The sequence below is a fragment of the Simochromis diagramma genome, unplaced genomic scaffold (assembly GCF_900408965.1).
Source record: "Simochromis diagramma unplaced genomic scaffold, fSimDia1.1 OVJJ01000753.1, whole genome shotgun sequence".
NCBI classification, from domain to species: domain Eukaryota; kingdom Metazoa; phylum Chordata; class Actinopteri; order Cichliformes; family Cichlidae; genus Simochromis; species Simochromis diagramma.
Genome location: NW_024387523.1, coordinates 1278392 through 1300542, shown reverse-complemented (window position 1 = coordinate 1300542; position 22151 = coordinate 1278392). Strand labels below are relative to the sequence as shown.

Here is a 22151-nt window from a genome sequence, read left to right as displayed (position 1 = left end):
TGTGAGCATAAACCGAGGGTAAGAACTGAACCTGGGCCTACGCCACAGAGGTGGTCTGACTTTGACACACAGGAAGTGATTTTTCAGGTGGAAGGAACTTTGTCAACCACAGCATCCATCCATCTATCCAGTCATTTTCTTCTACTTATCCAGTTTAGGGTCGCAGGTGAGCTAGACCATCTCACAGCTGTCATTGGGTGACGGGTGGAGGAAGTCATGGACAGGTCTTTAAGCTTTTTTTTTTTTATGTGCTGTTCAGTTCAATACAATTTTATTTATACAGTGCCAAATCACAACAACAGTCGCCTCAAGTTGCTTTGTATTTCAAGGTAGACCCTACAATAATACATACAGAGAAAAACCCAACCAACATATGACCCCCTATGAGCAATCACTTTGGCAACAGTGGGAAGGAAAAACTCCCTTTTAACAGGAAGAAACATCCGGCAGAACCAGGCTCAGGGAGGGGCGGGGCCATCTGCCGCCACCGGTTGGGGTGAGAGAAGGAAGACGGGATAAAAGACATGCTGTGGAAGAAACACAGATTATTACTATACTATAGTAGTGTGTATACTACATCCAATATACTAATAAGTTTTCACCTGAAACCGCTTTAGACTTGCGATGACTTCATTCTCCAGACTTGCATCAGTGAACAGTGACAGTTTGGCTTTGTGACAGATAATATGAGAGGCTAAATGTCAGCTAAAATATCAGCGCAGGAACACACGCCTGAGAACAGAGAAAGTGACTGAGCGGTGAAATTAGACACAGGGTGAAAAGTGGGCGTGTGAGAGGCTTTTTCATGTCTGCTGCTCTGTTATCGGCTCCAGTTGGTTCACCCGGCACGGCAGTTACTGTACACACACATTGTGAAGCAGAATGAATGACACATGTGGTATTTCTTGAATAAACCTCACGGCCAACATACCATACTGCTGAGTAGGAAAAAAAAGAGCACAGCTGAGCAGTGACTAATAAAACCACGCCTCCTTTTTTTTTTTTTTTTTTTATTTCCTTCTGTGACACACTCATATGCACTCACTACAGACGCACATGTCTCTAGCGCTGGCAGTGACATCACCCGCCTTGTGGTCAAAGTCCAGTTCCTCTATCCGGCTTAGAGCTGTTAACACACAGCCACACTCGCAGCTACCCTAACCACGGACGCACACACGCCAGACAGAAGACGTGTAGAAGAAGAAGAAGAAAAGAAGCGAGTGAGAGATGAGGGATTATCTACGTGATTAAGGATGCCTCTCCTTTGACAAACTGGATCCTGCGTGGCGAACAGCTCAGCTAAACTCTCCCCCTTCCTCCTCCTCCTCCTCTTTTACTCATTTACTGTCGCCTTTTCATTCACCTTTTCTCACAAACTGACTTCTGTTAATTTCCTTGAGGTTTCTCGAACCCTTTCCCTCCCTTTTTGCTGCTTGTCAGCAGTTTCCTTCACTTCCTTTTCACTTCTTCTAATCATTTCTCGCTTTTATCACTTCTTTACCTCCCTCTCTTTTCACCGCTTTTCTGGGAGGGAGGGATGAGCGCCACGGCTGCTTACAGGCAGTTCCTCCAGGATTTAGAGGAGAAAAGAGGTTGGTACCCCACCCCACCCTCACCTTCTTCCTTGTCACCTGTCCTTTTAAAGCATGTGATAATGATTTAAAAAAAGAGAATGATTATACTTTACAGGGGCTGTCTTAGTGTTATAATGTTTTAATGAGAGCAGTTTCCTATCTCTTATCTTTTTGTGGGATTGGCACATATCAACAGAGTGACATGTTGCACGTGTGGGTCGCTCAACAGGGCTTTGAATCAGCATAAACCAAAACTGTGGGTTGGGCTGCAGGTGTAATACCTGCTCCTCAGGGATCCTTATGCAATCAGAAACTGCACTGTGTTTTTTCAACCTTCGGCCTCACAGTAATGTTGAGATTTTACTTTTGTTCGGAGACTTCGTGCGGATTGAACACCCATTTGCTTTAAGGTATTACAGGGGGGAAAACAATCAGTGGTCGCCCAGATCGTGCTGGGTTTAAATCCTTCAGTTTGCTTCAGAGGAGCAGAGATGGAAAAAAAAAAAATAAGCCATTGGTCTTTATTTACATTCATTTAAACCGTGCAGCACAATCATCTGCTGGTTTATTTTCTTGGGTCTTTTTGCTTCAACTTCATGCATTTATCTGTGCGTGTTTAGTTACTGCGTGGCGTCCAGATAAGCCGTGGGTCAGTGAAGGACAAATGGCTGCTTGCTTTCATATTGGCTAACAGCGCAGGTGTCTGCTATCACCCTGAATGCATTAACAGCACCCTGGGGGTCTCTAAGCTCTTAATTAGCTTCTGTGGCTAATTTTCTGTTGTTGCTAATTGTTTGTTATTGTTTCGTTGTTGCGTCAGGACGTCTCTGCTTTTTGTCTTTCGCTGACACTCGAGCTCGGTGGGAGCAAAAGTCAGACGCCGAACGGAAAAGCCGACCGTGGGATGGTTGGAAGTGTCAGGTGGCGTGTGGGAGCAGGCAGGGATGCTTCGCTCCAGCAGCTGTTATCACACATAGCGCAAAGCAAGCCTCGAGTTTCTGACCTGAGTCAAGTTCCTCTTGAAATATTTATTTTCTTTATACTTTGCATTTGGCTTCATCACAGTTGGATTTTCTTTTACTACACTGGTGGAGATACTCGCGTCAGAGACTCTGAAGCTTAAACCTTTTCAGACTTTCTCCACTCGACCAAATACAGACGTCAGCTTTTCAAATCCAAACAATGTCTGAATAGTTTCACAACACCTGTTTTCCAACAACCTCTTCATCCCTATCTGCTTTTTGCCCACCTTCTTTTGGCATGCAAATGTGCTTTGTTTAAAGAGGAAAGCGGGCACTCGCTCGTTGGTCTGCGGTGAATTGTGGTGCAGTTTTTGAAGAACTAATTAAACCAATCCTGTAGTGCGAACCATGGACTGCTCACCTCCTCGACTGAAACCTTTTCTAAGTCTGACCCCACAGCTTTGTCTTTTTGTCTTTTCCCCGATAGCATTACGGCAGCCATGGCCACACCTGCTGCTCCTTGTGGTTCGGTGATATTAGGCGGCACAGTAGGCAGCCCCTCCCCAACGAAAACAGCTGCTCCGTCTGAGGTCTTACAGCGCTGCATGTCAGACTGGCTTACAATCACTTGCAATCTCCTTTAACCCCCTAAATTATAGTTGAGGTTAAACTCCTTAACCACTTTTAAAGCCAGTGGGGAAATGTAACCATCAGGAATGTAATTAATGCATCAAACACTGACAGGCATGAGAACAAACACATAATCATGTGCAAACATATTATGTCACATGGATGTCGTGGAAGCCAAAAACCAAGTTGAACTAATCTATCTCGCCACTAAATTTTGAATGAATACCAAGATATTTGAGATTTTAGTGACGCATAGTTGTCACAAGGATAAACATAAATCTGTCTGAAAGTTGGTGTTACTCTCGAGAATAAAGTTTTTTTTTTTAGACTTTTCTTCGTGTGACCACTCATCGTGGAGCTGCAGCCCCTTTCTTTTCCCCTTTAACCTCAGTGACGGGGCCCGGGACAGTGTTTTCTCTAGTAGTAGTTCTTTGTTTCAGACCATGATTATCTGCCCGTCACCTGTCACAGGAGAGCGCTGGTACAAATATCTCTGTGGCAGGGACGTTTGAGCTGTCTGAGAGTCTGCTCACCATTTGTTTAGGAAGGAGTAGCTGTCACTTTCTGCTCTCGCTCCTTCTGTCTGCTCACTGAGGTTATGTGACATGTGCTCCAGCCTCATGTTGGCCATGTTTATCTGCATGAGCTTCACTTTTTTTTTTTTTTCTGTTTACCTTTGTTTCTGTGTCAGACCAAATTTGTGTCAATGTCCCCAGTGCTGACAGCAAGGTTATGTTTTCAAGTTTATGCACAAAGGTCCAAAGGTCTCCGATATACCTGATTGTCTTTTAGCTTTTAAAACGCTAATAAAAATCAGTTACTTTGGAACATTTGCAGCCTGCAACATTTGATCAAATTGTCAAAAAGCTTTTTGACTAATGCCAGACTGAAGCTCCTCACATTCACAAATCTGTTGATTTTATAATTATTTTGTAAATTTGTTGCTAAATCACCAGAAAGTCTATTTTTTCTGCATCATTTAAACTTAGGAGTAGCTTGGACTATAAAACATAAGGAAATGGTAGAAAGAGGATATTACATTTACTATACAGTACATCAAGTTAACTTAGAAGTCACTTAAATAATTAAGTTTAATAATCTCAGGCTTCCTTGTCATTGTGTAACTTCTTTATTGATTCTTTGACTTTATGAATGGAAAAGTAACGCGAGCGTGTGTGCATGTGTGTGCGTGTGTGCGTGTGTGTGCGTGTGTGTGTGACACTGAGTCACCCATTATTTTAGTGCATATTTACCCATTATCTGTGTTTCCTATGCGACTCTTGTTCTCCCCTTGCTGCTTTTAGCTGCTATATCTGAGTCACTGTTCCTCTTCATTCATCCGTTAAAACACAAACTCTTTCAGTTATTATGTAATTTTTGAAAAATGTGAAATACACTTTAGTTTAATTGTGTCTTATCAAAGAAAAAACAATAAACGTCCTTTTCTGTATTCCTCACCCTTCCCCTTTGTTGCTATTTGGAAACAAAAACATGGTCTGATTTGAGATAAATAGAAATGCTTATGCAGTGTTTCCTGTTAGTCAGATCATTTTGTTCAGGCATGTGGTTCACGTGGCTGAAGTGCTGCTGAGAAGGTTAGAGGGTGGTTTAACCACAGGAGGGGTAGCGCAGTAATGCACTTTTTTAACACTTTTGCCTCACAAGGTTCTGTTTTGAATTTCTAAATGCTTAAAGTGTGTCAAATAAAGTAACTATATAGTAGGTACATGCACTCTTTAAGTGATCAGTAAGACTTAAAAGCCCTGCCAGTCCATGTTCCAGGGTCAGAGGTCAAATGTCCTCCATATCACTTAGATATCTCAATAGGTTTTAACCTGCTTAGTTGTAGCTACAGTTTGCATAATGGTCAATGCATTGTATATTAGACCAGAGGTCCCCAATGCCTGGGCCACAGACCGGTACCAGTCTGTGAGTCGTTTGGTACTCAGCCACGAGTTTTAATCGTTAACTCGGTTTCTCTGGGTCTTTACCCGTGTGTTATGAATAAATTTTCTATATATTTCATGTACTTAATATTTGTTTAGTAGTTGTGTCTTATTTTGAAAGAAATATTTAGGTGTTACCATAGCGACCAGACAGCATTAAGGGGAAGAAAGGAGGATGTTGCTCTGAATGTTGACGGCCCATTTCAGGAGGACGCTGCTAATAAAGTTACACAATTACAGAGTGAATTTTGCGTTTATTATTATATTTACAAAACACCAGAGTTTTTGTCTTGGTCGTATCATTTTATTTTGTTGTATTTATCCGCGACACCTTAAAGGCCGGCCCATGAAAATATTATCTGACATTAAACCGGTCGCTGGTGCAAAAAAGGTTGGGGACCGCTGTATTAGACGACACCTCTACGCCACCTTTAAGCTAACACGCCAACAAACAGACGCGGGTACATTTGATGCTAAAGGCTGACAGTTTTAAGAGAAATGAGGTAACCTTACCGAATCTCAGGAACAGATTGCAGAACTGGGTATCAGATGATTTATCTTTCTGTGCTTTATCATCATCATCATCATTCTGAATCACCATCAGCGATGCGGAGCGATGGACGGGAAGCCTGGACTTTGGAAAGTCACTGGGGGAATGTAACTACAGCAAAGCATGTCTCAAAGTGTTTACTATTGTAACCGGTCAGTAACAATCAGATGTGATTAGTGAAACGGCACCAACAGTTTTGCTGCTTGTGCACATATCTATATGCAGATACGTGTTTATCGAGATTACAGTGGACCAAACCCTCGGCCAACATCACGTTCACATACAGGTCGTCTTTGTTTCAGCAGCTCACACCCTGTAAAAAAGCAGCATGCTGGCCTGTGTGGCTCAGTTTTTAATAATCCAGTCATATGAGTGGTTTTTAACTCTGTTTTAAACTCAACATTAGCTCCATTGTGTCTCTGCTGTCATGAGTTTTTATCTTTCGCCCTGTCATGTGTGGAAACTTAATTTCCCCCCCCCTCCAAAGTAGATTAATTTGGATTAAAAGAATACATTTGTGGATTATAAATACCTTATTTGCTTTTTTCTTTGACTTGATGAACAAACAAGTTGAGGTTTGAAAACATGTTTTTTTTTTCCAAAGGGAATCGTCTGATGTGATTACGTGAATGACATCAGATGCCAGTGGAGCGGTGTCATGCTGTGAAAAGTACAGGGAGTAGATGAAGCTAATATACAACCCTCTCAAGTGTTTGTGTCTGAACAGCCCATTTAGCTTAAACCTCTTGTTCACAACATCCATAAAAGTAGCCCAAACCTGCCTGTTGATTATTATTAATCCTCACAAAAAACTGTACAATCACACAAATCTTACAATGCGAGAAACTGAACCAAAGAAATGTTTTTGCCTAGTAAATAAGTTACACAATTTACTGTCAGGCCTTTAATCAGCTTTGTGAGCTCTAGTTGGATGCGCTCCTACACACACACGGACACACCTCCCTCTCCACCTCCCCTGTGTGTACGTGTGCGTGTAAGCTGCGTTTCCTGCGAGGCCGCTGCTGTCGATCTCAGATCAGCTGGATGTTTGAATGGAGACGGGAACGGGCCCGTTTCAGCATCCTCCTCCAAACCGCTGGTTAGTTTGGCTTGGATTTTTCAAGTTCCATCTCCACTACAGCATTTGTATTTGTAAAGTCCCAAACGCCCCAAATAAAGACAGACAAAACACACTCTGCTCCAGCAGCTCTGTGGTCTGTGTGGATATTCAGCTGGCTGCGTGGCCTGTCTTTCATCTGGAGGAATTTATGCAGGAAAAACATGAGGTTGACTTTAATGCTGAACTTAATATTATTATTTATTGTTTTTACCCAAGTCTGTGAAGGAAATTGCTGTGCGAGTAAAGCTTCAAAAATACCCTAATATAACTAAAATGATAAAAATATCAGTGAGTCAACGCTAAAATCATTCGGTGAGAAACGACTGTCTTTCTGGGAAGTGTTTGGTTATAATTAGTGGAGCCCTTGCGAAGACTAAGTGTCTTTAATCTTGCCATTTATATAATTTAGTAGATAAATAATTAGGTCCCACATTTGGCACATGCTCAGCTCAGTCTAAAAGATAATTGAATTCACTGACCTTCTCTTTAAGAGATCTCAACCACAAAACCACAGATTTTATTACACTGAAGAAAAGCTGAAAACATTGTTGCCTGAAGCTGTTTTTGTTTTTTTCCCTGAATTCAAATGTCACAGTGCTGACATATGGAAGCTAAAGAAATCAAATCATATGACAATTAATGATTAATTTATACCTGTTTTGAGCAAATGCTTCAGATCAGCGTTGAAAGAACAAACTGTTACTGAGCGAGTCAATAGCTTAGCATTGTTTTGTGTCACGAGCAGACAAAGTCGCCCGACTGAACTTAAAAGCCTGTTGATCGGGTTACATAAACGTCTGGGGGCCGTTTCCATGTTAATATGAGACCGGCTAGACTGCCAGAATTAGCACAGGAAGACTTACTGTAGCAGCCGGGCTTTAAACACAGAACGCACGGGCTTGTGTGAAACGTTCAAACGTGGCGGTAAAGTCATTTCAAGACATGTCAGTAAAGCATTTTTGATGTATAAATATGTATTTAATCATCCAGGAATATCCATTTAACAGCAGCATATTGTGTCCTTGATGTGTTGTCCTTTTACAAACGAAGACCGGACCATAAAATATCTAAATGAATCTGCCTGTAGCCACTGGTGCTAATAATAGCTTTTTATTGAGTTTTTCCTTTTCCTTTTTTTTTTTATGGCGGCAGAATGAGGAAAGAGAGAAACCATGATGTGTGGGTTTATCTGCCTGTGTGTGAAGCAGAGACGGATACGCCAAAGAGATGAGATTACTCAAATCCTCTCAGCTCCAGCCAAATTTTTAAATTGGACCCTAATAAAAGGTTTTTGACCCCAGTCATCACGACTCTGGATGCTTTCAGATCCCGATTATGTAGTTTTGTGCCAAAAATCAAGGTTAGATTGAAAATAAAAATGTATTGTCTGTACAACACAATTTCAGAGTGCTGTATGTGAAGGTGCTTTGAGTTACAGCACAATTAAATGGACACTATGAAAGCAAAGATGTAACATGTAAAGATGTAAATGTGCTCGATCAGTTCCTTTTTTAAAATGTTTGTTATAAATAACGACACTTTTTGCAGTCCATGAGACGTCTTTAAAATGTCACAGTCAGCTGACGTGTCTCTGCTGGCGTATGACAGAGCATGAATGTACTGTAGTTTTTGGGTGGATAGTGACAACTCCCAGAATCATCCCAGGAGCTGGTGCAGAGGCTTCAGCAGGGTGAATCCTTATCTGCGTCTCCTATTTTTATTCATTTATTTTTTTCTTTAGTGTTTGATCGTCACCCTGCTGCCCGGTGTCACATTGACACACATACATGTCTCCAGTAGCAGCCACCCAGATGTACTCGGTGTGATAAGCGCTCTTAGCATTTATCAGCATCAACCGAGATGGGTGCGGCTCCACTGTTGCCTCTCGGAGCTTCGGTGTTTGCTTCCAGGCATGTGAACTGGTCCGTTAGTGTGACACCAGCTCCTAACCAGCCTTCCAAGCCCCTGACTGTGGCCGTTGAGGCTGTAGCGCCCTCCATTGGATGGATTTATTGACCAGTCGTCGAGTTTTTTGGGGTCAGGGGAAACTAAACCTCCAGTCACTTGTTAATCAGACAATTAGCTTCTTTAAAATTTGCTTTGAGAGACGTTGGAATCGTTTTAATGCATCCACACGTGGCCGTTGACCATTTTGTTAACACTTTATCACCACCTTTCTCTGCGCCGTCCTTTTGCAGCCTCGACTTTCTAACCGCAGCCCTCTGCCTGCTCTGACAGGGCTGTAATCACATAGGATAACACACAGTTAGTTCATGTAATTACTGTGTGTGTGAGAGGTGATGTGTGCTGGCTGACACTGTCTGTGTGGGCGAGGGAACAAGGCGGTAAAAAGGGAGAGGAGGAGCAGTGGGAGGAGGTGGATGGAGGGAGATAAAGAGAATATTGAGGGAGAGAAGTGTGTTTTTGGAAGAGAAGTGAAAGGTGAAATGCCAAAGAAGCACTACTTGTTTTCCCAGCACTGCAGGGATGCTAGTAGATCTTTTATTAATATTCACCTTTCACGATTGGAGGCTATGTCTGTCTTTTGTACTGTATAAGACTGGCTGCAGGTCTTGGCTTCATATACAGGAGAAAGATGCATGCTGGTTGTGTGTTAAAGGCTTTTGAGTAAGTCAGTAACACAAAGATAAAAGCAGTCTCTTCTCAATTCATTTTCACCTAAATAATGACTATAAAAGCTTGATTAATGTGAGAGAACAATGTTTGGTTCATCAAGCCCCCATCAACACTCCCTACTTCTCATTCAAGACTTGAAATGCTCCTCAGTCGAGCCCCGAAATGTCAAGGCACCACGGAGAATGGCTGGAAATGTCACAGAGCTTCACTGTGGCTCTGTCGAGTTTCAGCTTGTTTTCCACTGGTGCTGTTTGCTGGCCCTGCATTGTGCGTTTTGGGCCCGGTCTCGGGTTTTAAATCACTTTTGCCGAATCGGGCGGAAGGAATGAGATGATCTCGGCACCAGAATGGATGGATGTTTTATTAGCTCGCTGACCTGAAGTTAATCAGGTTTTTAAGCCACCAATTGTCTTCTGGTCATTAATTCCTCTTCCTTGGCTCAGCAAATGTTCCTCGGTTTGCTTGTGGGCAGTTAATTTGTTTAGATTCAATGAATTCGTTATTTTGTTTACCTGAACGTCTGGAGTTTGGTCTAATTCAATCTGGCTCGGCCGTGTGCGTTCACCGCAGGACTTTCACCATCAGCAGGCCCTGAATGCTAATGATTTATCAGCCTTAACCACAGCTGTATTGTAGTCTGTGATCCAGGCTCCCACATGAATGTTGAAGTGCAGTTATGGCTCAATGTTAATCCGGCGTTCACGTGCTTCGACCTGCACGCCAGCACTTGGAGGTGTGTCTGTTACGTATGCTTGAATCTCGGCAGCAGATGTGACACTTTGCAAACAAAGTTTAAAGTTTTCAATAAAGAAAAGATAAAGTCCCTCAAATTTCTACACACTACTTTGTGTTAATGATTTATGATCTGAGGAATAGGAAACGAGAGGTGGTTAAGCGCAGTTTTAATTTTTACGTTTGGATCCTGTCTCCAAAAACTCGATGAACGTCTAAGGGTCCAAAATGTTTCCACTGTTTTAAATGGGCGTCTCAGTAAGAACTAGACAGACTTGGAGTCTCTCTTTAAATCATTCAACACTCTGCTCCTTCAGCGTCACAGTCGTGCATTTTCTTTGTTTTGTTTTTTTTAAAAGCATAATTTTTGACTCTAGGGCGCTAAATCGCACTGCAGCTTATTTATGGCTCATAAATGCTTACAGAACGATGATATTTGAATATATTCTGTGTCTCAAGTTATATCCAGTGCCCTGAGGAAGTCTTACTTGGCTCATTTGCCAACTCAGCTGTCAGAGTTTAATGCAAATTCTCTTAAACTGTCAGAATACGAAAATGTTTTGAAAACATTAAATGCAGTTTAATACTTCAAATAGTCTAATTCTAGCAGAGTATCTTATTTATAGATCCATTAGCATGTTCTGTTCCCATTGGATGTAGATGATTTCCAGGACAAAATGGCAAACTTTTTCCCCGAGATGTGTTTTTGTCTCTGCTGTCTTAGAGGGGCAGATCGCTGTCTGTTCCTTGCTTCTGCTTCCTGTTTGCTTCCTGTTGCCCCCCCATCAGGGGCTACAAGCGCTACCTCAAAGAGCTCAGCTGGCTCCACTTCCTGGAGACAACAGACAGCGTGGGAAACATGGTGTTATCTCTGTGTGATAGTGAGCCGGCTGCTCTCCGCTCTGTGATTTACACAAGTTTGAGCGAAGCTCGGGAAGGTTGTGGGGATGCATTTCGACCTGCTTTGCTTTGCTTTGCCCTCTGGTTCATTTCCGAGATAGAAATGGTTCTATTTAGAATTATTTTAAGAGCTTTTGAAGTTGGAGAAACACGCTGTGGTGCTTCAAGGGCTGCGTCAACACTTGAAATGGGACACAGGGATTTGTTTCCTGTTTGTGTTTGGTCACAGAGAAAAGCGGGTAATCTCAGCAGAGTTTACTGTGTGCAGAGCGCTCGTGGTTGCATTTCTGCGGATAGAAGTAAAATATAATTGCTTTTTATTGTGCTCTCGATTATGCATATGATCTCATTAATTCCTCTTTCCGTCCTGTGTGTTCTTCACTCATTTCAGTCTTTAAGTTGAGCATTTTTGGCAGGTTCCTGACCTCATAAATAAATAAAATAGCTTTTTTGCGTCAATCCATCCATTTTGAATGATCGATTATTTGTTTGTCACCTTTTATTAATCTAACAGATTACAGATTAGACACCTCGTAAACTGAAATAGCTGAACATTGCTTCAAATATTGTACTATGGAGGAATAACTCATGGTCTTATTAGAACCTGTGACTGACCAACTTTCATGCAAATTCATTCAAAAATTGAGAGTACACAGCTGTTCTAAGCAAATATGAGAGAGTGTTACACAAAACCGTGATAATAGAACTCAAATTTGAATCGGCTACAGCTTCCCTTAAAACAGGAAGTTCACATCGACTTCATTTGTTTAGTTTTTAGCGTAGTGTTGACCTAAAGTCACATTCAACTCCCTCATCGCTGGACTCTGTGCTTTAAAACAAAATGCCAGTTTTCTTAAAATTGTTCAAATACTGTCTTTTGTCTCCTCTCTGTGGGAGCTCATTAAAAGAGGATTACTGTCTGTGCTTGTAAAAAGACCGAGCATTAACATACCTGACTCCTTAATGAACCTGTGCAATGCAAAGCAATTAAGGCTGCCATTGATCACTTTCTATGTTTTTGTGCTTGTCGGGCACAATTCACATTCCTGCTGTCTCCAAGATTCCCACTCAGGACCATTCATTTCCTGATCTGCCACCACATTAAGACCACCGCTATAATAGCTTGTGTAACCACAACACACATGATGTCATGTGGTGTCTTGGACCAGGATTTTGTAAGCGGGTCCATTGGGTCGTGCAGTTTGGATCCTGTGTAGATCAGGTTTTTTTGACACCACATATTATTAATGATCGACTGGATTCTGAGGTTGGAGGCTGGGCTAACTTACTCTTTCTTTGGATACCTTAACCCAGTGTGCTATAAGACAAGTCAGGGTGGGCTGAGGTTTAGTGTCCATCAAAGAATATTGTTTTAATTGCTCAAAAGTAATTTGTTTAATTTGAAACCTCAAGAAAAAGAGGAATATTTGTACACTTTTGAGTAGGGTAACATTTGTGAGAACATAAAACCGATCACTTTTTTGCAGATAAAATCAAACAAAGATGGGGAAAAAATTGAGACATTACTGTGAGAGCCACTGCTTTGATTCTTCAGCTGAAGTGAGGATGTTAACGGCCTTCAGCCTGTGTGCATCATTTGTTGGAGGGGATTAAACTGAAGTGAACATCATGCCAAGAAAGCTAAAGAGGCACTTAAAAACTTTAAGCATCCCTTCTGAGAGAAACACTGTGTACTGGAAAGCACTGGATCTGAACCAGAGGGAGTAAGAACATTTATTGGGTTGTGTGTCGAATAATTGGATGGGGGCAAGTTATGGTTGTGGAGCTTTTTGCAAAGTAAAAACGTGTAGCTGTCATGCTCCAAAGTGTCTTCAGCATTGATGTATTTCAAGGTAATATCAGAAAGAAAAACACTAAGGTATTCGTGAGCAGTTTTCATGTAATTATCATTGGAGGATAAACTGTTGCCACAGTGGTTGTGCTTGGTGCTACTGGTTTGGGTAGGAGCTTCGTGTCAAACCGACACGTTTCCATGTGGAAGGTTGTATTGTACTTGGAAAATGAGTGGTGATGGAATTACTCCGTGTTGGCTGTTGTTGGTTTTAATGGTGTCCGTTTGGTGTAGGGGAGTGTGTGTGGTGATCTTTGCAGAAAGGAGCTTCTGTTTGTCTCTGATGTGCGAGCACTCCTCCCCTCCCCTCGTGTTCGATGGTCAGCCTAGGTGGTCTTTGGCTTTACGTCAGTGAGATTAACACTCACGCACACAAACACAGTAATCCACTGTCTCTCGATTGCGCTCTCTCTCACACTCGTAAGCCTATCTTGCCGAATGCTACAGTGACACAGCCTGAATTCGGCGTGCACACACACCTGCCTGTGTGCAACACACACGTGAAATCAGAGCCATAAAACAGAAGTGAAAGTCTTCCGTGAGTGAGAGGGATTTGTGTTTAGCTTTCCAGGCTACTTGATTCATTTAACAAGCTGCATTCAAGACAGTTTTACTACCGAAACCATTAGGAAGTCAAACTGAACCAAACGAGCAGCAGCTGATAAAAATGCAGCTTTTAGTGGAAGGCCGTACACTTAGTGAGTCTCTTCTTATTTATTATATTTTGAACAATAAGGACGCCATGGTCATCATTTTTTATATGTCTAATTTTTGCTCACAGAAATATTTTATCCTGCTTTATGTCAAATAGAAAGTATATTAGAAATTGAAGGTGACTCCTGAGTCTGTGCTGTGTTAATGTTTCATCCTAACATATTGGATTAAATAACTAATTGGGGAAGAAAATAACATTTTTAAAGAGTGACTGGGCGTAAACGTTGACGTCCTGGTGGCGTGGACGCCGCAGATGCCTTTGACAGTCTGATAATTACAGCTATTTCAGGAGGTCAGGTCAAGTGCCTGAATGAAAGGCCAGAGGATGGGATAGGGTGGAGGAAGGGTCCTAATTGAGAGGTGTCCATGGCGACGGGAACAGCTGGGGTTAAAGGCCCGGTTACCGTGGTTATGTGGTAGGGTCCCCTGTATTTGTGTACCCTCTTCACATTCTTTGCCCCTGGCCCTGTCATCGCCTCACCTTTTGTCTTTCTCGCTCTGCCCCGTCTTTTCCCATCAGCTGACCTCATCATCAAAGTGTTTTTCTTCTTCAGCTTCATCTCTCTCACGGTTCCTTCATAGATGTCTCGCTCTTTCCCCTCGGCTCTCGCAAACACACCTGCCCCTGCTTTAGTCTCTCGTTGTTTCTCGGCTCTGAACCTGTTTGGATAAAGGAGGAGCTAACGTTGCACCGGTGCTTGTTGCTAACTGTTGTTAGCAGTCTGTGGCTTTGTCACTCGGTCCACTTGACCCAAAATGTTTTCATTAGACCAAAGCAATGCTGGTACTGGTACAGAACCAGTTATATGCCAGTGCCTTTGGAGAAACAGCCCACATATTTTTCATGTTTCAGAACCAATTATTACATAATGCTGTTATGAGAAGTTGAGGTAACGTCCATGGGAAGAAAACGGGGGCAGACGGATCCTGTGGGATCCCAAATATTGCTTAGCCCCTCCCATAGCCATGAAAGTCGGTCTCCATGGATCAGAAATTATTGATTGTGCACGGGTATTGTCCTAGTATGAAAGGGGTATTAGGCGTCCATGGCTCCAAGGACTTTGGTGATCACCAAACTTTTCACGTAGCGCCATCAGCTCATCTTTTCAGTCCCTATTTAGACAGTTTTCAGACACAGGTCTGTTTCCCTGCACTGTTCCTGATTTTCTGAACATGCATTTAATAGTAACTGCGTTTCATACCAAGCTTTTTTAATTAATAGATTACTGGTACAAAGTAGTTCTATTAAAGTTTTTGCACTTTTTCGTCGTGCAGCAGTGCAAAATGGAAAAACTGACTGCATAGTGAAAGGTGAGTGATGTGGATGTGAGTACGTGGACAGCTTGACATTGACTTTCCCATCAGCCTCAGCTCCACAGCACAGTAAATGATAAACGGAGTACATGATAAAAATCAATAGCTTTAACGTTATGTGCGTTTGGCTTAAAGCTCTTTAGCATTAATAGTGCCTCACTGGGCTGCTAGCACACTATATGCTTTTATGTCCAGTTACAAATTAAAATCTAATAACATAACAGTAAGGAAACATGTTTCAGCTTCTGGAAATGATTCCGCTTTGAGTCATCTGCTGTTGTTGCTGTTTTTCCCCCCTTTTATTTCACTTTCACCTGTCTTCACTTTCCCATTTATCTCATGTTTGTTCCTCCTGGACTTTGATCTTTTATCTTTCCTTATCTTGTCCTCGTCATCCCATGCTCTTCTGCATAATCTTCCCACCCTATTCCTTTAGTGAATGCTGCTTACTCCATCTGTCTCCATTTAAATACAGTTTTTATTCCTCTTCCTCGTTCAACTCTTATTCTTTGTGTTTCTCTGTTTTCTTTTGCCCTTCCCTCTCCTGCTCATTAACCTGTGATTAACCAAGACCCTAAAACCAAATGATAAATGAAGCTTCTCTTTTCTTACAAGGTCATAAATCTACTGCTCTATATGCCCCCCTCCCTCCTTTCCCACCATCTATCCATGCAGGGCTGACAGCTCTGTTTCTCTGCTGTAGCTGTGAAGAACCATATTTAAGCAGCCATGTCAGAGCGATGGTTTGAAATGTTTACCTACAAACTGTGTGATAAGATTAGCTGGGTGTTTTGCTTGCACTCATGTCAGCACATGCACACCCCATGATCCCTGGCCTATAATCTGAGGAGGGCTTTGACCCAGCATTTAATGATCCAGAGGTCAACATCACTGTTTTCATGGACCTCCTGAGCCTGAAGGGTGAGAATGAGGCGGCGTCAGAGTCGGGTCACATAGGTCACGCAGGCTTCCTGCTTCCACCCGGGCTCAGTCAAGCTTCATTGCAATCCATCGATCATGTAACAAATTGCAATGTGTATTGCTGAACATGTGTATTCTATTCTGAGAGGCTCAACCTACTACAAGTCACTTTGCATAGTTTGATTTTGCCAAAGTGAAGATAACATGAACAGCATGTCTATGTGCATGCTCTGAAAATGCTACGTCCAGATGAACAGAATCAGTTTTTTTAGAGATGGTTAGTAGTTACTGTAGCTACATTCATACATACATCAGTGGACGCCTTTCTGTGCCAAAGGTCTGATTTGTAAAGTGTGTGTTGCAGTGTGAGAATAACTGCTAATCTTGGATTGATACCAGTGTTTAAAAAATAATTTTGTCTGATTTCAATTCTGATTTTTATTTTTACTATGATAGATACAATAGAATAGGAGATCTCTTTTAAAAGAGGTCAGTTTTCCCGTTGTTGAATGTAGGTAAATGAAATGAAGTCGTGTCTATGAAGCAACACAGTTACAAGTCAAAGATCTGGGTTTTAAATGTCTGTGTAAATGCTTTTAAAATAGCAAGTAGACATATTGAAGTTTATTTTAGACTCTGACAACATGATTTTTATGTTAAACTGACCCAGCAGTTTCCTGGCTGAAGCTTCCTTTTTGATATAAGAGCAGTGTTGATTGTATCATCTGCTACTACCAAGAAAGAAGATTAGCATGTTTTCCTTTTCCTCTCACATGTGCTTCATGTTGCCTAAAGCTACTGTAGATGCATAGGTTAGCCTTTGTGACAGCAGGAAGGGGAACGTCATATTCATCAGTACTAGTTATCACTGTGGCCCGAGGACCTTTAGATTTCATATTTAAACCTGGATGTGCTTCTGACAGCCGGAGGTGCTTTCATCAGGCTCAGTGAATTTCTTACTGGCAGGAAAACTCAGTTCATGTTGATGTTGTCTCGCTCTTTGTGCCACTCATAGCTCAGCTAACTGCTTGTTAATAGTTGCATCTGTATGTCGTGTTGATGTAGCTTCTTGTTATAAGCTTTGCATCCTATTGATATTAGTTATATGCTAAAAAAGATCTGCTGTGTGTGTCGGCGTGGCCCAAAGGGAGTAGAGCAGAGATGTTAATGTTCACATCCTTGTTCTTTTATATGCAGGGTGAAAGAGAGGACAGGGGTAATTGGGCTTTGTTTGCTGAAAACAAAAACCTTCACACGTGTGTATGTGTCTGTATTTCTGCGTGTGCAGGCCCAGAAACGTTTCCTGTTTTCTCAGCCATATAATTAAATTTTGCTATGCAGGAATTCCAGAAAAAGAGTTGACATTTATTCAGACTCAGCAGCAAGGCTGCAGGGCTAATGACCCAGTTTGACTCCTTTAGTGTTTAAGCACGGTCGCCTGAAGACTTTTTCCTCATTTTTCTCATATCATGAGATGGCCTCATATCTTAGAAAACCCCAGGTCACTTCCTGAAACACAGTAAGCTTTTTGGGAAATGTTCTAATAACAACCTGTGTTTAACCAACACAGATGAAAGCCTTTATCAGAGGAAGGGAGCTTCCGCGTGATTCCACCAGCTGAAGCTTTTAGCTGGGAAACTTTAGTTTTTCACCTCTTGCTGGTCTCCGGGTGGGTCAGCTTCCCGTCTGTCATCACTCGTTTTTCTCCTCCAACCCTGTGTTTTGTGTGCGTCCTCCTGTTAATCCATCCTTGTTGGTTCATCTGGGGGGCCACCCCCGTCCTCTCCCCCCTCCTGTGTTATCCTTTACCTCTCTCCTGTACTTTAATCTCTTAATGGCATCTCGAGGTATCGCTGTCTGCGTCTCTCTCTCTCTCTGTCTGATGACTCCTGGCTCTGTTCCCGTCATCTTTGGAATGGGTGCAGCGAGCCGCTTAGTTCTCATGTCAAAACGAAACTTACTTTCCAAGCACCGGGAGAGTTTGATGTGTTCATCTCGCACTAAGAGACGTTTGTATAGCCAGCACAGTAGACACAGTGCTCCCTGTCAAGCTGGATGTAAGAGTAAATTACTAATCATTAAAAATGCATTACCTCCATGCTTGTGAAATAAATACCAGTATATTACTTCACCAGTATGTGATTTGTAGATTGTGAGATGAACTAACTAAAACAAATTAAAAATGCAGTTTTACATGTTGTCTGATGTGTAAATAAATAAAACAGTCAAGATTCCTGTAACTCTTCCAACCTGGAAAGAATGATGTTAGATAAAAGCTTTAGTAGCTCAAGCTTGAATACCGACAAAGAAGCGTGTACTTCCTGTAAATGTCGCACATGATTTTTCTTTAATGCCTCTTTAAATAACCGTAATCTAGCATTAATGCTAAACTAATGCTTCTGAAGCTTTTGTGCGGAACAAAAGGTTCAGATGGGTTTGAACCGGGGGCACTCCTACTTTGACGTAACACTAACAACGTATGTGCAACATAGAAATGCATACCTGAATAAAAAGGCTTTTTGTTTTGTTTTTTACACAGAGATGAAGGTGGAAGTGAAACAAAGTTCTCTAGTTTATAAAGAGGACCGCAAAGAAACTTACCAGTGTTTCTAACCTGATGAAAATAGTACTGTAGTTAAAGGGGACCTATTGAGGTTTTCTTTATTTTCTGTCATAAATGCACGGTTACAGTGGATGATGCTCGTGTTAAGCACAGTTAAAGTTTCAAATATTTAGGTCAGTAAATTCCCAGCAGTCAAAAGCTCAGATTTCAGACGGCTCTGAACACTCTTTGCTTCTTATGATTTCATAGAGAGGTGATATCATTAATCTCATGAATACAGCCCTGGATGTGAGCACAGACGGCACACGGCTCTGCTGTTTAAACACTCCGACTGTGAGGGGCAGCCAATCAGAAGAAAGCTGGCTTAAAGGTAGACGAGTTAAAACAGCTAATTTCAGACAGCAGATGAACTGAAGAGTCACAGCATGAGCATCAGATAACTGGTCTGTCTATGAAGTCTCAATCAACTCTAGTGAACTTCATGTTCACTTCTCTAAGTGTAAGTCTTCAGGAAGAACTGAAGTTCGCTGTTTTACGTATGTGGCTAAACTTTGTTTTCAGCTGAATAAGATGTTTGAGAATAAATGCTGAAACACTGGGAACGAGTGGAGCTGTGCTGCTCTGTAACTGGACCCAGTCTGCCCCCTAACTGCAGGGTTCAGTGCTGCAGAGGGACGCAGCGTCCCTCTGAGGTCATCTCGAAGTTTGGCTCTATGTCAACATAGCTCCAACTTTGCCTGCAGACCATACATCATCTGTTTGTCATTGCAGTGCAAACAGAATTACAGCTTAATCACTCAGGATCACAGGGACAATTTTACAGTGTGATTTAGTGACACGAGAAAGTCAGGTGCCTCTGCAGAGCACGTTGCTGCTGGAAATATATTTCATCAAAACATGTACAAGTGTTTTTTTCCTCTCGTCAGTATCCACCTCCTGAGTCTGAATCCTCGTGGTATTTTTGTCTGAATCGTCAGCCTCAGACTGGCAGGTCGGGACTGTGGCTGCCGGCTCAGTTTCCAGACGGGAAGAGTTTCTGCGGCATGTTGCCAGTAGAGATGTCAGAGGTCACGCAGCTGCCGGGGAACAGTGTGGGAGGCTGACAGTCGGTTGTGATGTTTTCATGGTCACACAACATGCAGCTGTGCAATGACTGGACTCTGAAAATAGCTGCTTTATTCAGATATAAAAGAAATGGTTTACAGCAGCTCTTTCAGAACTGTTTCTCTTCACTGTTATCTTTTTATAAAGATAACAGAGGCATTGGGCTCATAAGGAAGGACAGTTTCCATTTTTCATCTTTTATATAGCTAATTCTCAACACAAAACTATCACATTTTGGTTTCTCTGTTACAAACAAAGCAGAAAAATGTTTAGCACTGTTTGATAGGGGATGCTTGCACAAGTAGAAGCTGGTTTAGATGCAGAGGTAATTGAGTTCATTCTGGCACATGGGATTTGGATTCAGAAGGACTAAAAGGAGCCAGAGAGGAGGAGGAGGAGGAGGAGGAGGAGGAGGAGGAAGGGGGAGATGGGAAGTTTTTGTCACCATGAAATCTGGACATGAAAGTCCAAGGCTAGAGGATTCATCACTGTGACGTGATCGTCATTTTCCTCATCCTGCTCCCTGCTGCTCATCCTCCCCTCTGCCCTCTGTGTTTCCTCCTGCAGTTGGCACTGGCTCTCAAACAGCTGGGATGCTGCACATCGTTGTGTTAAATATTGCCAACACACTATCTTAGTAATTCATCCCTGCTATTGCTACCATAAACCAGCTATCATAAAATGAAGGTTTTTACAGTGGCCATATGTGATAGAAATGTCCTTTTGTTTTTTTAGGGTAAGTTCTGCTTTTAAAGGGCGTCTATTATGATTTTTCGTTTATTACTAAATATATGTGTAAATATACCTCTATATGTGTAAGCAAAATCTTAAACTGCTGTCAATGCCCCGTTTCTGAGATGTTTTGCCACTTTAGGTGCTGTATGATCTCATGGCATGCAGATATCTTTATATGGTCAGCTGAGGCACTCGGCTCTGTTTGTTAACACAGACGCTCTGCTGTTCAACCCCTCTGTTTGTGAGGGGCAGCCAATCAGAGCATAAAACACTACAAAAGACAAATTTAGCCAATGACATGACAAAATAACTTTGTAGTTTATTCACTATGACCTGAAACCAGCAGTTGAGCTCATAAATCCATCAGGACAGTGTTTACAGTGCAAGGGAGTCTTCCCATAGGCTTTGATATATGTAGATTTTTTTTTTAATCGCCCTCTGCTGGCCATTAGAAATATTACTAGTTTAAGGCCTGGGAGTGTGTGTTTCACTTCACTGAGGTCCTGCACAAAATAAATAAGGCTTATATTGCAAAGAGGCTTTAATGGAGTCTAAGAGTAAAATATATTGAACTATAAATGTGCATAATAGATCCACTTTGATGGTGAAATATACCGCAGGAACAAATTATGGTTATGGCTTATGGTCATTTACTGCAGCCACTTGTGCAGCAATGCACCTGCGATTGCACATGCTCTTAGGTGTGCTCGGCCCGCAGGGTATTTGCATATGCAGATGCAGTTTATGGCTCGGCCTCTGTGTGTGTGTCTCTTTGTGGGAGTGAGGAGAGAAATTTGTTTGTGGAATATTATCATGTGCTGGCCCAAGGCAGTAATAGGTGCGCACAAAGGTACGGCATATTTCTGGGAGATGTGGAGCGTGTGTGCCCGCGTACTTCAGTGTGTCAGGGTGACCTTGGTACATACAGTAAAGGATGCTGACTGCAAGGATTGAGTTTTACTGGGGGAGGGAGAGACGGGAAGACGTGACAGGGTGTGTGTGTGTGTGTGTGTGTGTGTGTGTGTGTGTGTGTGAGATTTCTCCCTCTGATATCAGAAAGAAAAGAGTCTTTCACTCTCCGGCACAGAGCCTTGCAATAACACTGTAGCTTTCCTCCATCTCTCCTCTCAATGCTTCCTGCACTCTTCCATCTTTATCCCTCCATCTTTCTTCTTCTCCTGTTTCCTGCTTATACTGTAGTCTCACATCATCCCCGGGTTTTGTTGTAAATCTTCCATTTGTAAAACTTTTTGCGTGACGCAGATCCCTGACCTCTTGACCCTGACAGCATGCACACACAAGCAAAAACAGCAGCCTTTAATTCATTGAAGGTCCTGGGAGTGTAAGTGGTATTATACTGTTGAAGTGCATTTATGCATGTGAATTATTGATGTTTTTGCAGGTGTGAATTAAGTGTGCGTGAAGATGATGTGAAAATTAGCTTAGAGGAGGCGTTTTGTGTGCAGAGGGGCGATATAAAAGCAGATGTAACTGTAATTTTCCTCCTTAAAGACCTGATATTAAGCAGTGAAGGATTCTTAAAGATGGTTTAAGTGTGTAAACAACAACATAAAAAGATTCTTTCAGAGATGTTGGTTTCAGGCTGCTGAGTGTAACACCCGACTTGTGTGTTCTCAGTGGTGTGAGTGTTATGTCATCCAGCCTAACACACACATGTTGGTCTCTTCTGCCCCACAGTGGTAGCAACAAACTTTCCCACACGAGACATGTCTGCTTCACACGGTTTCTTTTCTCACTTTTTTTCTGTTTTAGTTAATCTATTATTGTAATTTCCTTTTCGCAACTGTGAGAAACTATAAATAAGTAAACGCAACATCCAGTTTCTGCTTTTCTGCAAACTAAAGTGCTCCATTCCCATTAAAGTGGGAAGCTGGAA

The 22151-nt window shown here is 42.1% G+C and overlaps 1 protein-coding gene across 13 annotated transcripts in view; it reads left to right on the top strand.

Moving 5' to 3' along the window:
- The window catches only part of macf1a (microtubule actin crosslinking factor 1a), a 229375-nt gene that overhangs the window by 63419 nt on the left and 143805 nt on the right, over window positions 1-22151 (top strand). The window contains exon 1 of one of the 13 annotated variants that reach the window (XM_040020880.1): window positions 1018-1592. The exons of the other annotated variants lie outside the window; for them this stretch is intronic. Within the exon in view, the coding sequence (XP_039876814.1) occupies window positions 1538-1592 (55 nt within the window). The 5' untranslated portion in view covers window positions 1018-1537. Of the gene's footprint in view, window positions 1-1017; window positions 1593-22151 lie in introns of those variants that run through there. 13 annotated transcript variants of the gene reach the window in all.